Raw genomic sequence first — 19,172 nt, forward strand, 5'->3', positions numbered from 1 at the left:
AACTCCGATAAGAGAATTTTTACAACATCAGGGAGATTTACGGTGATGTGTTTTGGATATAGGAGGGCTTTTATGGCTAGAAAAGAGGACGCCCATAAATACAGCAACTCTCACGCGCCCATATTCACCTGATCTATGGAAGTGATAAAAAGAGAAGACAGATTCTATTATTCTGTAAGAAAGTCCTGGCGAAACAAACGGACAGAGATAAACACACGTACAGATGCTATGAATACACACTCTCAGTACGCGTCTCCTGTCAGTGCTCGTCCATTCAGCGCTCTATCAGTGTTTACGCATTTGTCGTTCCCACATCCCCTCCTGTGCCCTTTCCTCCTCCATTTCAACAAAAAACATTCCTTTATTTCCTTCAAACACTGTCCGTTCCTTTCAAGTTTGACCTGTGTGAGACTTTTTTTCATCTGTTTAGAGCTGTTCCTTTCTTCACGTGTGACAAAGCATGGAACGATTCTGCATTGCTAGACTATTGTTTAGCACTTCAGTGTGTGTGTGTGTAAATGTACGTGTGAGTCTGAACAGCGGTGGTATCTGGGGGTGGGAAATGTGAGTGAAGTGGTGAAGTGTTGGGTTCTGGTGCATGTCCGGTTGCGCTCAGCTGCTCCTGTGGCCTCCAGCGGCCACCTCTGCATTTGCGTCTCTCCTTCAAAACATCTCAGCTGCTCTCCTGTCATCTCTCGCCATCGGCTTTCTTCTCTAAGCAATCGCTAAACAATCCAGCCCAGCTCTGCAGACGGCCCTTCCACAGGTATGAAATTATCGTCAGCAACCTCAGTTGAAGTACATACTAAAAAGAGTTGGAAGCAGTCGGCTTTATGTTGTGCCTTGCGGTAACTTAAAGGGATAGTTCACCGAAAAATGAAAATGATGTCATCATTTCAACAAATATTCTTCATCCTTACAATGAAAATCAATGGGGTCAAATATTGTTTTGGACCTCTGACTTTCATTGTATGGAGGAAAACTATTAAAATATCATCTTTTGTGGTTTGCAGAAATAAAAGAAAATACCATTTGGGAGCAGATGTCACAGTTTTGTTACTTGCAACTGCGTGTGTATTGTGGTGGCATAAAAACGGTGGTAACAAGTGGAGGAAAAGTGGCAAAATCCATGGAATAAGATAAAAAAATGTCTTGACGAGCCTCAGAATCTGAATGCAAGATAGATATGCAAGAAAGATAGTCTTCATTTTTATAGAATACAGTGTTCAAAGACCCTTCGGACTTAAACGCTGATGTTTGCTGATGTTCTGACAATATGACTATATTATTAACTTATGCTTTTATAACTTATAAAAGCATAATTCATAGGGGACATCATGTATTAGCCCTACAGTTACAGCATGAAATTATATTTAAGCCTATAACATTTTACATAGATAACATTTACAAATTGTATGTCACAATTCTGACTTTTTTCTGCAAGATTACATCTCCCAATTTGGAATTTATAACTTGCAATTGCAAGTTTATATAACAATTCCAAGGGGAAAAATTCCGAATTGTGGGATATTAACTTACAATCATCAGGAAAATTCAGATTTTTCTTCTCATAATTGTAAGAGATAAACTTGGAATTATGAGAAAAAAAGGTCTGAATTGTGAAATATAAACTCGAAATTACATTTTTTATTTATTTATTCTGAGCTATCCCTTTAAGTGTTTGCTTGTGTGCTTGTGTCTGAAATATGCCAGTTTCGGTCATTAAATTTAGATGCGTTGCTGGTTCTTTCCAAAACCACAACTTTTAATAGGCTGTTAAAAGTGATCGTCTGACCTCGTTTCCTCCTGATCTGACCGGACACATCAAAGAGAGAGTCACTGCTTCCAACTCTGAATTCATTACCATTCAGATGACAAACAAATAATGAGCAGAATAATCATTTATTAATCACATATGGAAATAAGGACAGTGTATATTTTTACCCTTGTCCTTTTATAAATAACATGAGATTCACTGTATATCATCTGATCATGATGAGATGAGTAATTCATATTTCTGTTAGCGGAATATGTTTTGTTTCCTTTTCTGGCTTTTTTCCTTTCTTTTCTTTAAATTTCCTTTCTTTTTTCTGTTCATGTCTCACTTCGTATTCTAATTTTGCACTTAGAGTGTGATTACACGTGTGTGTGTGTGTGTGTGTGTGTGTGTGTGTGTGTGTGTGTGTGTGTGTGTGTGTGTGTGTGTGTGTGTGTGTGTGTGTGTGTGTTTACTTAGCTATAGTTTGGAGACAATTTTGTGAGTTAAATCTGACAAAACCTTACTATATAGCTAAGTAAATATGTGTATGTTTGTGGATGCATGTCTGTAAATGATGTTGACGTCTTATTTTTCTTTCTGCAGAACCGCATGCACGAGTCAATGAAGCTGTTTGACAGCATCTGCAACAACAAATGGTTCACAAACACCTCCATCATTCTCTTTCTCAACAAGAAGGACATATTTGAGGAGAAAATTAAGAAATCTCCCTTAAGTATCTGCTTCCCAGAGTACACAGGTAAACTCATTATACAGCGGTGTTAAGCAATAGAAAGGAAGGACAGATAGGATGAAAATACAAAATAATTGATAAGGAGAGGATCGGAGAAACAATCTCCAGAAGCCAATTAGCGCAATAAATCTTCAGAACCGTCCTGTTATTTTATTCATTCTGGATGGATTCTCACCCATAATCTGGACAGCCTGCGTTTCTTTATTCTCCAGCACTGAGGAGAAACCGTCATCTGTTATTTCCTGAGCTCTTCAGCTTCCTCCATATCTGCTCTTAAACATTTCCTCATTCTCATTATACTGAGTGATATACGGGAGACAAGCTGCACAAACAATCACAAGTTTGAGAAACAGAAATAACTTTCTTGAGCATGTGCTTAGGAACTATATATAATAAATAATTTTCTCTGCCCGAGGAAGTTCTTTTTTTAAATAATAATAAAAAAATCCTACAAGATTTTATCCTTGGCTGTGAGATCGATATCAAATGTAACACTGGTTATGTAATATGTTTTGAACTGAAAAAATATTCAATTATAATGCAAGTCTTACGTTGCTGACCTCTGCATTAAACATACTTTCAGAAAGCTAAAATAATTGATATAATATATAAGTTATTATAAAGCTATATAAAGTATTATAGCAATTGTTTTATTTACTTTGTAAAATATAATATGCACATACAGGTGAAACTCGAAAAATTTGAATATCCTGCAAAAGTTCATTTATTTCAGTAATTCAACTTAAAAGGTGAAACTAATGTATTATATAGACTCATTACATGCAAAGTGAGATATGTCAAGCCTTTATTTGTTATATTTTTGATGATTATGGCTTACAGCTTATGAAAACCTCAAATTCAAAATGAGAATACTGTAAAAAGGTTTTAAGCTGTAAGCCATAATCATCACAATTATAACAAATAAAGGCTTGAAATATCTCACTTTGCATGTAATGAGTCTATATAATATAATAGTTTCACCTTTTAAGTTGAATTACTGAAATAAATTAACTTTTGCTCAATATTCAAATTTCTCGAGTTTCACCTGTATAATAAGTGTTCAGTTTCCAGTTTATATTTACCACAATTCTTTCTACTCTCTTTTGCTGTCTTTCCAAATGGTCCTTTATTGAAAAAATTGGCCTTATTTTATCACCATTTGTGTATCTCCCACTGCTTTCTTTTATTCACTCCTTCCTTTATTCGTCTGCTGCTTTTCCATCCTCACCTGACTCATCCTGTGCTGCAGGTTCGGACACATTCATGGAAGCGGTGAACTACATTCAGTGCGAGTACGAGTGTAAGAACAAGTCAGCTGAAAAGGAGATCTACTCGCACACCACCTGTGCTACAGACACAGACAACATTCAGTTCGTCTTCGACGCTGTCACTGATGTCATCATCGCTAACAACCTGCGCTTCTGTGGTCTTTACTAACTCACAGTGATGGCCAGCTCTTTTACAGATGTGACTTTTTGTTCTTGTTTTATACTTTCAATTGTCTCTATTGGTGTCCATCAGGCCTTTTGATGTTCTTTTATAAGGTGGGAACTGGGTCAAATCTGGTCATAGTTTTCACAGAGCTGTATTTAATGTATGTGCTAAATTTTAACCGAAGGTCTGAACTCAACTATTGATTTAGGTACATTGTTACTTACAAATATAGGAATGTGATTTGAATGACTTTCCTGACACCTTCCTGGTGTGTAAGAGAGAGGTCAGGAGATATTTTGAGGGAAATTGGTGCCAAACTTCCACTACTTGCTACTTTTATCCTAGCTTGTGAATCCAGACCTGCCATTTTGTCCTTATTGCACGGTATGCAGATTAATGATACCAGATTCAATGAGGTTAGATGGCAATACTTTAAATTCTAGTGATTATGTAGGTGGCACTATTATGATGTTCTATACACACATTTTTCTGATTAATGCATTTTGGATATGAATTCCACGAATATTCACAAGCTGGCTCATTTTACATGTGTTCTGAATTGGCATCTGTTGATGAAACACTAGGCTTGACATTTACTTGGCATTTAGAAGAGAGTGCAAATGTCCTATGCCCTGAGCCAAACCACAAAAATGTTAGCCTCTTAGCATTCTAAAAAACAACAACAGGACGTTTTGGATTTTGGACCTTAGACCCAGAACATAAAAAAAATAATTAAAAAAATTAGCTTTTTGTATTGTGTTGAGAAAAGACTAAGCTGATTTATAAGGATTGAAGAACTACATGCTACCACAATATCACATTCATCCAACTGAATCCGTATAACATACTACAATATATACAGTAGTGGCTGAAAGTGTTGTCCAGTCTAGGAAACTGGTTATGTTGTATTCAGTATGCTATTTTTTTTCCTGCAAGCTTTTTTCTGTTTTTTTTTTGCATTGTAAAATAAAGCCTGTAGCTACCCCGTCTTTTGCCAAATAATTGTCAGATAGTTTAATCAAGTTTAGTGTTTTATTCTTCCCTCATGCTGTATTTAAAACAATTATAAAATATTTTCATCACATTTTGATGGTGTAATTGAACTTGTAGAATAAATACCCCCCCCCCCAAGCCAATCCCCACTGAACATCACTTTTGGCCACTACTGTATACACTACTATATATATATATATAAATATAAATATAGGCCTATATATTTCTGTAATTAATCACAATTGATAGTACCTAACTAAGATTTGTAATATATTTTTATATTATAATACACATTTTCACATTGAATCTCCAAATAAATGTAGAAACAACAAAGACGGTATATTTGTTTATTTTCATCTTTTTACTGAGTAGCATGAATGAAGGCCAGTATCACTGACACCAGTAATGCTACTGATGTCTCTATTAAACGGATTTTGTTTTTTGGGAGATTAAATAAGTAGGCCTAATGATAGCCGTTCAACATTACAATATAATTGAAAGCAATATTGATTTAACATTAATAGGCTATAAAAAAAAAACTTCACATAAACCCATTAAATGTCACATTTAATTGTGCCTTCATATATATATATTACACACATATATACACACACACATTACATTTTTAGGGTTGGTAAAAACATTTTTAATGCTTGGTGGAAGTCTCTTATGCTTACCTCTTCTGCATTTATTTGATCAAAAGAAAAAGCAGTAATATTGTGAAATATTGCTACAATTTGGATTTTCATTTTTTACCTCGTGTAACAATGTAAAACTCATTACTGTTATTTTTGATCAATTTAATGCATTCTTGCTGAACAATAGTATTAATTCCTTTTTTATATATAAAAAAAATCTTACTGACCACAAACTTTTGAACAGTATACACACACACACACACACACACACACATACAAATAACACCAAAATCACACACCTGCAACAACTGGAGAAGTGTGTTTCATATCAGTATGACTGAAGTGATAGAATCACTGAGCTGTCTCACCACCACGATGTGTAATGCAGTCTGTTTTATTCGATCTTGCTTGATGAACTGGTCACAGTATGCAGTAGGGTTAGTCATATCTAGAGGCGACACAGTTTTAACTAGAGCAACAAGCTGTGATATTAGTCATTGCAGGAATATAACTGCAACATGAACTGAATGGACCGGAGATGAAAAGACTGATGAGCTGATAAACTGTTGCTTGCTCTAGAATAGGCAGACACGTGCATTGCATTGAACCGAGGCCTTGACCATAAGGCCAGCTTTTGAGTATGTGAAAATACAGATCTGGAATTGACAATAATTCACAGTGCCATATGTGCTTTGGACGTTTGCTGCTATGAATGTATGTGGACAGCACTTTTAATCTTCATCTCTCCAAACAATCACTTTAGTCAGTGTGTGTGAATTATACATCAACTTTCAGGGAGGATGACAATTTCAAATTATTATATATATATATTTTAAATCTTGTGTAACACAAATTGGGGTAACACTTTATTTTGATGGTCCACTTTAGACAGTCTACTAACTATGAGCAACTTTGCAACAACATGTCAACTAACTCTCAGAGTAGTTGACTGTAGACTTAGTAGTAGTAGACAGTTAGTAGACGGTTAGGGTTAGATATTAGGGTTCGGGTTAGTAGAATAAGTTGACATGTAGTTGCAAAGTTTCTAATAGTCAGTAGAATGTCTGTGGGAGAGCGCTAAAATAAAGTGTTTGAATATATTAGGCAGAAAGTCTACTAATACTTTAATGAGAGTTAGTTGACATGTAGTTGCAAAGTTACTTATAGTTAGTAGAATGACTAAAGTGGACCATTGAAATGAAATGCTATCAGAATTGGGCACTTGTAGCACAGCATGACTAAAGTAAAAGACCTAGCCTGTAGCCTTATGCTTTGACTGTCTTTGGAAGGTTCAAGCGTAATAATTTGCACCCTGACTTCAGTAAAACATCATCTTCTATGACGTTTAAACCTCAGTCCGTTATTAGCTACTGTTAATCTATGGGAAATGTGATTGATTTCAATCAACTGCTTCAGACAGCAAATGGACAGTGATTCCTTTCACGCAGAAAGGCCAATACAGTAACCATTTGATTTGATTAGATCATAATTGGGGGTTTCCTAGATGTACTGTAAAACATGCTGAATCGTGCCAGCTATAAGCAGGTGTGTGTACTGTTAAGGCCAGTGTCAGGACTGAGCACAATTCAGTCATTGTTCAGGTCCATTATTGGTCAGTTCACACATTATTGGTCAGTGCATATGTGTTGGCGTATAGTTACTTTCATTCTAGAAGCCAAACAAAGATCCTAAAGGGAAAGCACTTAGTAAACGCCTTTGACCTTAATCCCAAATTGATCAGCCATCAAATTTAGCTTATTATTTTAAAGAATGTAAAGTAACAAGACTGATGGATAATGTACATCAATTACCAGATCAGACACATGATTAGTTCAGTGGCCAAGATAAAGAAACTCAAGGGTAATTGAGTCTGTCCGTCGCTGAGGGACAAAGGCCAATTTGTTTCCTGGCCTTTAGCCATAGTACTGTACAAATAGCTGTTGGTGATGTGTCCAGAATCCTTTCATCAGACTGACAGATGTAATAACTTCAAGTGGTACGTTATGCTAATGTAGCATAATTCACTTGAAACGGCACTCGCGTATAAAATAGTGTGTTCCTTTGTAGTATTTAATTCATATTTGATTCTGATTACAAAGGAGGACACGGCAGACATGAGCCAGATTCTCCCATCAAACATCTTACTGTACTCATACCAACCATCACTTTTTGTATGTTTGTTTTTGTCAAATTGCTGTAATTATTGTTTGGATGTGTCTCACTGCTGTGATTATTTATTGAACAATGGATGTCTATTTATATGACATGAATGAATAAAATAGTCATGAAATCCGAAGTGTGGCGCTCATTTTTTTAATCTCTGCAAATAAACAGTTTTTAAGCACTGCTTATTTCCTCCGCATAATCGAGGATATAGTGTGATGAATCATCACTATTGGAGTGAGCAGATAATAATCATTTCACCAAAACTGTTACCAAGACTTATATTCATAATCTGTACTTATCTGTGATCACATGATGTGGCTAATGCCAATATTTTGACTTTAAGAAGATGTCTCTTTGTGGTCAGTTGATGTTTTGCTCTTTGTGGGCTTCCGCTAGTTGCTTATCTTGACTCTTGCTGTTTATATATCTCCACTAAACTTTTTTTTTCCGGGTTTTTCTCTCTGCCTCTTTTCCTCTGTCTATCCTCCATTCTGGTTTCTTTTCCTCTCGCAGAATCGCATGCACGAGTCTCTTATGCTGTTCGATTCCATCTGTAACAACAAATTCTTCATTGACACTTCCATCATTCTCTTCCTCAACAAGAAAGACCTGTTCGCTGAAAAGATCAAGAAATCCCCCCTGAGTATCTGTTTCCCTGAATACACAGGTAAGAATGCCCTCTGATGTTACGGTCAGGTTTAACACTAGACTCAGACCACCCTGCATTCTAAAGTCACTGTAACGTGGGAGGCGAAGGATGTAGAGCAGTAGCTGAATCTCGCATGTGCAGTCATGGGTAAAAGGTGCGCACAGAGGGATGTCTGCGGGTCTGTCAGATTCTCTTCTGAAAGAACACAAGTCACCGCATCCATTCCACCCTCTCAATGTAAAAAGCACTCGGTCACTGAAGTCGCAATGAAAATGTGTTTTCATTATTTGCAAATATCTAACCAAGTGTTTTTTAAAGCACTCTTTTGACAGAACATCTTACAAAATATTAATGAATGAATTAGTCACACTACGTTTTCAATATTATAATAATGAATGATTAAATAGTACACAACGTCTTGCTATCTTTATATTTGTGACCCTGGACCACAAAACCAGTCACATGGGTACATTTTCTGAAATTGAGATTCATACATCATCTGAAAACTGAATAAATAAGCTTTCCGTTGATGTATGGTTTGTTAGGATAAGACCATATTTGGCCGAGATATAACTATTTGAAAATCTGGAATCTGCGGGTGCAAAAAAATCTAAACATTGAGAAAATCGTCCATTTATGTTCGTGATTTTGCTATATTCACTCACAAATATATATATATATTTTTATAGATTTACGGTAGGAAATTATATAATATCCTTTATATTCTTTAATATTCTAAAGATTTTTGGCATAAAAGAAAAATCGATAATTTTGACCTATACAACCTATTGTTGGCTATTGCCACAAATATACCCATGCGACTTGTGACTGGTTCTGTGGGTCCAGGGTAACATATTGTTTAAAATTAAGACAAAATCATTTGGACAATGACAGTATATTAAATTAAATTAAATGGTTAAATTATGATTAACTTTAATAAATATAAATAATAAATAAATGATTAATGATTAAATAAATTAAACAATAATAGTATATGTATTTAAATTGAATGTGTAAATGATTTTGATTATTTATATTTAATAATTCATTCAATTATTAAGATTAAGTAAATTAATAAACAATATACAACATCTCAACATCTTTGATATATTGTTAAATATTAAAGAAGTATAGGCAATTACAGTATATGTAATTAAATGTGCTAATTATAATTATCTTTAATCATTAAATCAGTTAATAAATATAATTACAAATTAATAAGTACATTATTAAACAATATACAATATATCATCTTGATATATTCTTCAGAATGAAGATTTTGGACACTTTGTGGTTGTCAAGCGTTTGTGGATCATGTCTTTATTAATATCAGTCCATCTGTGGTTACTTTACCAGGACTCCCTGAGACAAGGATCGTAGTATTACTTGTATGTAGTTTTAATTGTTTTAATATTTTCTTTCTAATGCAATGGAATTAAGTGTGATCCAAATAATTTTTGGTCCAAAAGGTCCCATACATAATTCATAGATTCAGCGGCTTTTACATGGGGCACTTGCTTCATAAGGATGTGTAAGAGAACAGAAGAGAAGAGACATTTGTGAATGTCAGAAGTCACCGAGGTCATTTTAAATTTTGGGTTAACGAGCGTCTGGAGCAGGGGTGTCTGCACTGTCCTGCAGAGTTGAGCTCCAACCCCAATTAAACTCACCCGAACCAGGCATGCTCGAAACGTCCAGGCAGGTGTGTGGAGGCGAGCTGGAGCGGAGCTTAAATTGTCCTGAACTGGGACTGAGATTGGACACCCCTGGTCTGGAGTCTGGAGTGACAAAGACCATTTCATTTTTAATATCAGAATAACATCTTTCTCTTTCTGCCTCCGTAGGTCCAAACACTTACGACGATGCAGCTGCTTACATTCAAGCACAATTTGAAAGCAAGAACCGCTCGCCTAATAAGGAGATCTACTGTCATTTGACCTGTGCCACGGATACAGGAAACATCCAGGTGGTGTTCGATGCCGTGACCGACATCATCATCGCCAACAACCTGCGAGGCTGCGGCTTGTACTGAGGCCCGCCCCCTCCCTCTCGAGCCACTTCTTTGGAAATGATTACTATTGAAAATGCAAGTTGGTAAATAATGATAACGATAATTTTAAAATAGGCATATACAAATATATAAATATATTATATATATATGAAATGTTTTTAGTTTGTCTTTCAAAGAGCTGCCAACAGAACTGATTTCTTATAGAAACCCAGCCTTTATGGTTTTAGAACAAAGTTGGGACCTTTTTTTGTGTTTTTGTTTTCCTTTGCTGTCGTACGTTTCGTTCTCCCCCGTTTTCCATCGTGTCTTTATCGTTTGAACTAAACAACCCTCATTTTCTTTTTTGATAAATGTCTTTCTTTGACTATTTTTTATGTTTTATGTCATTTGTATGTATATTTATTACATGAAAATCGGTCAGGGGGGGATGTACATGTTTGCCTGGCTATATGAATTTTACTTTGACGATAATGTGACGTTACCTAAATCCACAGTTATGCTAGTCTCAAGCACTATGGTTCAAGTCAGTTGTAGCGTGTTCCCGCTCCCGATTTGTAATCACTGTAGTACCGTTCGATATCGTAGAGAATGGAAACACCCAGGATCGCACCCGCCAGGCTTCTCTTGCGTTTCGTCTACCCGTCCCCGTCACTTCCGTAGGTCAGCTTTCTGGGGAACAGCTTGGCGCCTGTCGAACCAGTCCGACGATTGCAAGTATCATATCAGTGCCAACCTTCTGAGAATGACGTGTCTGGGAATAGTACTAGAAACACTAGGTCACTGTTATGAGAACTTATTAACATTTTGTCTTGTAAGGAACTTTTACTTTTGTATTGTTGTTGATTAATTTATTAATTTATTTATTGATCATCTGTCCCACACACTTCCTTTGTACTTATTACACCGTGTCCATTCTTCTACCTCTCGTCCATTGTCACCCCTTCCCTCTTCATTCCTTCTCTTTCCTAGGTTTCTTCCTGTTTTAGTTGGCTGGGTAATGGAGTCCCCGTCACTGATAGCATGACCCCTCAGCCTTTGTATAAAGAAACAGCTAACTGCTTCACATAGCTAATGGTGCGAAAATAAAGAATAAAACATGAAATAAAAAGAACAAAAAAAGAGGAAAAAAGAAAACAGAAAAGACAGACGCAGCAAAAAGAAAGGGCATCATGTGGGCGGGTTAGGGGGCGGGGTTAAGGGGGAGGGGGGGTAGATGTGGGGCTCAGAGAAATGATGTGGAGGCTTACAGACGAAGGTCATCGGGCTGTCAGTCTTTGTAGAAAGCGGTAGATCCTCCAGTTCTAGAATCTTTACAAGTAGAAATTATTGAGAGAAAAAAAAAAAGAAAAAAATGGATGACAATAATAACAACAAACGATGATGACGATGACGACAACGATGATGATGATTACAATACCAATATCAATGATTATTCTGTAATATTATTAAAGGTATATTTCTTGTGCTTTGTAGCTACAGAACTTTTTTTCCCCCCCTCTCTCCCCCTTTTTTAAAAAAAAAGAAGAATTTTGCAAGGGTTCCTGTGATCCACTCTTGAACCGTTCTTACTGACTTACCCATGTTGATGTTGATGAACTGTACTGATTCTTTTTGCCTGTTCGCCCTGCATTGCAATGTCTTTACTTAGCCTGAATTACAGTATATGTATTGATTTTTTTAATTTTTTAAACAATTTCTTTTTTTTCTTTTTTTTTTTGAAACGAACCACTTTTTGGTGGCACGGCCCCGCCCCCGGTGCTGGAGAGGGCGGGGCTGTGCACGGCTGTACAGATTCATGCGCTTTCTCTTGGTTTTTTGAGAATTGTACTCAAACACCTTCCAGGTCTGCATAGAAAAGCACAGCTCTCACCTATCACACGTAGATTTGGAAAGATGTATCTATCCTCCCTCTCTGCCTTCTCAGTTTGAAATCAATGAAAATAGAAAAAAAAAAAAAACCTGTACAATTACCTACACTACTGTTAATTTGGATTCTCCTTCCCTTCTTTTTTAAATCCTTTCTTTTTCCTCTCCAAGTGAATGCTTTTGTGCTGCTTTTTCTCCCTCTTCTTTAGTGAATGGTTGTTCTTTCATGTGGGATGTTCGTGCTGGAAAACCAATCGAATGTAGTGTTTACATTAAAAGCCACAGTTTTCATGACTACAACCTGGCGCTTTTTGCTTTTGATTGTTATTCATTTCTGCTTTGTCGTTTATATATTACACTGCTACCATGATCGCTCAAATGAATGAGGGCTGCAAGATGGCTTATGACTCTAAAAAGGTGATACATACCAGCAGAGATCAGTTAGCGTAGGAATGAATGGATGCGAGCTAAAGTAAACTTATCCGCCATTAATCCAATACTAAGGGGCCATTTCAACTAAAAACTGAAAACTTTTTATGCAATTTTTTGAAAACAGGTTTCGAAGTGCAACTTTTTGAATCGTTACCACCTCAATGTAAACTACAAAAACGTGAATCTGTGAAAACGCTGACGGCATGTATAGGCGCATAGTGTTTCTTTACAAAGTGACATCGCCACCTACTGGCCTGGCATGAATAATACTGCGTTTTTAGTCGTTTTTACGGATCCGTGTGAATAGGGATCATTTTGACAACGTTGTAATCTGTACAAAGAAAAAACCTTTCTGTTTTTAGTACATCGTTTTTGTGTAAACGTATAAAAGGACAGACAGTATTTATGATTAATATGATCTGTTTAAGGGGGCTGTTTACACAATACCATTTTCAACTAAATCGTACAACTTTATGCGTTTTGGCCTTTCATTTACTTGAAAATATTATGCCTGAAAATGCAAACTTTTGAAAATGGGTTTTAAAGTGCAAGTTTTTGAAAACAATACCGTTATTGTCTCCGTGTAAACCACAGAAAATGCGAATTTGTGAAAACGTCTTTACCTGAAAAACGCAAAATAAAAACTTTTCAGTTTTTAGTACATCTTTATTGTGTAAACGTTTCCTTAGATCAATATAAAGATGTACTAGGCCTACAGCTTATTCACAATTTGTGTTATATGTACTATACAAACAAAACTGTCGACACATCATGGTATGCAATATATAGGGAACATGGAGGAAGTGTGGTTGAATCCCAAGGGACATAATTATGTTTCTGTGCCTCTTTAAGTGTGTCTTCAGCCAGACGGTCCTGGAGAAAGAAGGAGATGCTCAGTCACTCTATACCACAGCTTCAAACGAGGAAGCACCACTTTGTGCCAGTCTGATTGGATGGTAATTGCAATGAGAGATTCACATATGGATAGAGAGAAAGAAAATGAGAGGAAGAGTTTGTGTGCGTTTAGATAAGAAGATGAAATACAGACCATGATGGGAAACGGCAGAGGTAATTGGTATCGACTCTGTCCACCCAAATCAACACAGAGGCTTAATATAGCTATAGGGAAATTGTCTCTTCTGGTGGTGATCGGTAGTCTCTTTTACACCTATAAACACAATCTCAAAGTCAAGTCCACAGGCTTAGATTGTGCCAGGCTCATGGGTGCCACCAACAGGTCTACTGCAGAACTACTAAATGAACCCTATGAAGAATTTAGGATAATTGTTTAAATAAATATAGCATATATTATTGCTCTCCACCAACATTTAAACTAAACCTAAGCTGCTGCACCCAATCATTCATACTAACTACCACTAATACTTTAATATGATGACATGAACATTGAGTAACTGTAAGATAAAATGACTGGATTCTGTTTGATCGCTTGTCTGATCACTACACTAGCCGACATCGTTTGCTCTGATGCTGAAGTATTTCATACTTGTAACCACACAATGATGAGTCAGTGTAGTGTCTTGGTATGTCCTAAAATTCAATCCCAGGACCTTGTCCCTGTCAGCTATTTTTTCCACACACACACACACACACACACACACACACACACACACACACACACACACACACACACACACACACACACACACACACACACACACACACACACACACACAGATATTTATAGTGCAGCACCATAGTCAGTCTGTTGCTAGGAGACAGCCTGGTGCAGATTTCCTCAGCATTGAATACCTAATGCTTTCATCACTGCTATGTATTTTGTCACAAATTTTATAGTGTGAATTTGTTATTTCACACTGCATAAAACCATTCAGTCTCTGCATTGCCACAATACAGTAATTGTGTTCTTCTGTTCTAAACACATTATGCATCAAGCTGACAGCCTGCAGGATAATAATGGACATTGTGCTAAAGAGAGCGAGAGAGCGCAAGAGCAAAAAGGAAGTGGTGCGTGTGTGTGTGTGTGTGTGTGTGTGTGGTGATGGTGAGCACTGAGAAGGCCAACAGAAAATGCTGATTAAATTTATGTCACAATTAAAGGTCAAGACCCCAAAGTGGCTGTTGCCATGGAAACTGCATCGTTTACTCCCGTGTCCTCACACTGCTGGAATGATGCCGTCTGTTCTGTTCAGTGCATTGTACCTGTTCCTCTCGCAATCACTCCGAAACTGACACCTGGACTCTCTCTAATGAGGATGCAGATGCCATAATCCTTGAAGTACGTCCTTGAAAAGAGGACATTGATAAATTCAAAGTTGCAAAGTCGTCACAAACAGTAAGTTTGATCTCAGTAATTATTATAAGGTTCCATAAGTCAAAAGTCCAAATGTTTTTTTTTCATAGTTGTTTTACTGTTTAAATTTAGTCGAAAATGGCAGGCTCTATTTCGACATCTTAGGCTACCTTATATAGCCTATGTGTCTGCAATATGTATAGCCTACCACAAAATATGTGAACACTCGCCCTGGGCTTTCATAAGTGTGCCTAGCCTACTATAAGACGTTTTTATAGGCCTACATAGAAATTCAAGTTGGACATTGGCCAATGTGCCCTTCAGAGAGACACAGGAAGAGGGAAGAAAACATAACCAGCACAACATACACACTAGATATTAGCCTACGTCACGGAACATAACAACATGTTACAACATTTCACTTCCATTCTTTCGGGGTATATAAAAAAAAACTATACACTGCATGGATAAAATAAAACCACACAATTGTACTAGACGTGTGAAATTAATGTGGGGGGAAAATAAATACTCTGAACCCTATTAGATTTAGCTACACAAAACTGAGAAAGTCTTAGGCCTACTTTGTGCCCCGCTCTCCCTACCATTTGTTAAAATAACCAAGAGCGATGCGAAAACTGATTTTAGCTCCATAACATCATTTTTTATTTAATTCGTTTAGTTTTTGGTATTAAAATGATAATAGACAACACAATAAACCTTGGCCTATTCACAGCAGCACTGTGATTTTTAACGGGAATGAAAGCGAGGCTCTGAGGGCTAGACATCTTTTCAGTGGGTTGAACTGTTATTTAATGTGTTTTATTTTAATTTTTTATTGTTCTCTTAAAGAAACCCTTTCCAAGACATTTCAGTTAGACAAACTCCATGAGCCGTGGAAAGTTATAAGTGATATAGGCTACTAGGAGTCGCTTTAAACAGTTTTTGTTTGTTTGTTTGTTTTTTACCACGGATGCCATTGAAAACACGGTAAGTCTATCCCTCACACTCACAGCCTCGCTTTCATACCTGTCATGGCGCTGCTCTGAATAAGGTCGATCAATAGAAGCAAACACGCGATCAAGCCCGCCCTCCGGTGGACAGAATCGGAACTGAAACAGCCCATGTGGGCTACTCGACCTCGCCGACAGACAGTCACAGTGACATTTTATTTTCTAATACATTTTCTCTCCCAAATATACCTGGTTATAAAAAGAAGACCTAGTGTGAACTGCAGTCTGCAGAAGTCACAAGTCACTATAAAAAGCACGTTAAATGCTTGCCGATGGGGTTAGCCTTCTGTAAATGTCAGATGACATAATCACTTGGCCTCTTTAGACAACAAACGTGACGTGAAGTAAGATTTTATTCCACTCTGAAATAAACTGAGCCTCACGTCTTCACACACTGATGGCGACTCGCGAATAACAACACTGAAGAACAGACGCTCATATTTCAGGCGGGAGAAATGCTCCCGCCTGAAATCTGAGAGTGACTTCAACTGTAGATTTAGCTTTGTCTCAATGAGAGAGTCGCCTCAGTCGGGCAGACTGACTGACGGACACGTGCCAAACCCGGGAAGTCTCGCCGTCTGACCTTGCGGCACCCCTTCGGTTTCCTCGGGGCAAGAGTCCAGCAGCGACAACTGTCCGTTTGCGCGCAGTGCGCGTGAGAACCGGGAGAGCCGTGCCCGTGGTGGAGATTCGGTAACAGCGTTAATCATCTCGCGCTCAAACTCCTGTTGTTGATTCACAGTCACTGCGTCGCCTTCTGAGAGCAGCCTTACTAGTGTGTGTAAATACAGCACACATACGTGAACTCCCATAGATAGACAACTGGTTCTTAAATAGACTTCTAAGACAAAACAGGCTAATAAAAAATAAGTTTATCGAAATTTAGTTTATGTGGTGTTGCTGGAGCTGTCATTGTTTTGACAGAAAATAGGCCTGTTAGCCTATTGTTTATATTATTATTGGTAACATCGGTCTCATTACCTGTTAGTTGATGCATTAACTAACAATGAGCAGTGCGTTTGTTACAGTAGGCCTATATATTCATCTTTGTAAATTCTATAGTTCATTTTTTGTTCATCTTACCGCAGGTCCATTAAATTATGTTAGAAACTTTTGATTTTTACGAATGTATTACTAAATGTTGAAATTAACATTAAGATTAATAGATGCTTTAGAAATGTTTTTCATTGTTAGTTTATGAAAACTAATGCAGTTAACCAATGTTAACAAATGAAACTTCTGTAAAGAGTTGCCTTATTATTATTGTTTAACTTCAAGCAGGTGAAATATGGAAAAATAATCTTCAGGATGGTGACTGACTTGATATGATCTAATTAGTGCAAAAAGTAGGGACACAGCTGTAAAACAAAAGAGCCATATTTTGTTATAGATAGATACTGTAGATAGATGGATGGATGGATGGATGGATAGATAGATAGACAGATAGACACAGATAGATAGATATTGAGCCACTGTTTTTCCTGCCCGTAGAGCTTCTTTTCACAACAACAATCAGCTAAATGTCAGCTACATCCCAGACCTCTTAGATGGTTTATAAGGTCATGTTTTTATTTATTGTTATTTCTTCCAGTAGCAGAACGTGTGTGTCAGACTTCCAGAGCTATGTTTAGCTTCTTCACTAAATGGCTGGTAGGCTTTTAAATCACATCATTATCTCGACAGCACCTGAGCTTCATTCAGAGTTGCAGACACACACACACACACCAACAAAGCCAAAGTTGTATAGTCAGCAGAGCTATTATGTGTCTGACTTGTTTGCCCGATGCAATTTAATATTTAATATCATACCTGAACAAAAGATTACCCTACTTACATTCTCAAATCAACACATCACTTGCAATACTGCATGGGTGGAAGACGTATCAAATCTGGGGGATTTCTTGATCTGTTGTTTATGCGTTCTTTCAGCGCAGTGAGCGGAAAACAATTTAGAAACAGTGAGGTGCAAAACTGCTGAGAACTACACGAACAAAACTTTTGCTCTTATAGTTTACAAAGACATTGCAACAAAAAAACAATGTTTCTACCAAAGTTTTAGAGTGACCCCTAAGTGGATCTTTAGTGGTAAAACCTTCTGTGTCCATTCAGTTGAAACCTATTGGAACAGACACCTAGCCTCTAAACTGCGAGCACTCTGTCAAAATGGGTCTCCGACGGTAACCACAGAATATTTCATTAATTAATGAGCGTTATGTGGTGCTATTAAAGCACTCACACGCCCCATTTGGCCCAAAGCACAGCCTTTTAACACATTAACTCACCGCAGATCTCAATCTGATGCATGAGAACGAGAGAAAAACAGAGACAAGCTAAACTCATCACATGCATAAGGAGTCACGGAGCACAAAATCCCATCAAATACTCTATACTCATGGTCCTTGTCAAAATTTGCAAAGCAATTTTAGAGTGAGATTAGATTACACAATGTTCTTCAACGCTAATGGCACTAATGCAGGTCTACAACACAACAGGAGTGTTAATGTGAGAGTGTGCCGTGGGAATATTATGTGCACCCAGTTGCCGCTAATGGTTGCTAAACGAATCAATTCTTAAGCTGGGCTCAGACTGCAGATTTACCTGATACCCCTCCCGACAATCAGAGGGAAAATATCTTGTCGAGCACCTTGGATGGTTGAGATGTTCAGCTCAGATATTCTGTTGATGTGAGGCGTTTAGAGGGACGGTTCTAGACCCGGACCTGTCTGAACGATCTGGCCAGCGCTGCTTCCTAAAGAAAGTTGATCATTTTCATGTTTTTAAGTCTTGTCAGTTAAACATTCAAATGATTTTAAGCTAATCAAGTGCAAGACGCCGTGAAAGAGAACTCAATTTGGTACTCGTGCACTGTGATAGATTGTTACACCTAAAGCGTGCACACAGAAAGACGCCTCTCAGCGAGTACCGAATGTCTTCTTGAGAAAATACACACAAAAATATGTCAAAATGCTCGTCTTGATGAGTATCCACATAAACACGGTCGTAAACAGTTAAGAAAATATTAGATGTGTGTCAATACAATGGATCTGTGCATTAGTTAAAGTATGGCCCTACGCCGTCGCCTTCCACAGACGATATATATACATATCAAAAATACATTTAGACTGCTTACCTTAGTGATTGCTATCAGGATATGAAGAGACTTTCAACCAGCATAACATTCTGGAACAAAT

The 19,172-nt window shown here is 37.3% G+C and overlaps 1 protein-coding gene across 2 annotated transcripts in view; it reads left to right on the plus strand.

The window, feature by feature from the left end:
- The window catches only part of gnao1a (guanine nucleotide binding protein (G protein), alpha activating activity polypeptide O, a), an 84,396-nt gene extending 72,916 nt beyond the window's left edge, over positions 1 to 11,480 (plus strand). The window contains exons 7-8 of one of the 2 annotated variants that reach the window (XM_079622003.1): positions 8,255 to 8,408; positions 10,235 to 11,480. In XM_079622003.1, coding sequence (XP_079478129.1) covers positions 8,255 to 8,408; positions 10,235 to 10,422 — 342 coding nt within the window. In that variant the 3' untranslated portion in view covers positions 10,423 to 11,480. Of the gene's footprint in view, positions 1 to 2,362; positions 2,517 to 3,759; positions 4,666 to 8,254; positions 8,409 to 10,234 lie in introns of those variants that run through there. The other variant, XM_079622004.1, reaches the window with a different exon arrangement.
- Positions 11,481 to 19,172: the final 7,692 nt, after the last annotated feature.

The sequence above is a fragment of the Phoxinus phoxinus genome, assembly GCF_949152265.1.
Source record: "Phoxinus phoxinus genome assembly, chromosome: 8".
Classification (NCBI taxonomy): domain Eukaryota; kingdom Metazoa; phylum Chordata; class Actinopteri; order Cypriniformes; family Leuciscidae; genus Phoxinus; species Phoxinus phoxinus.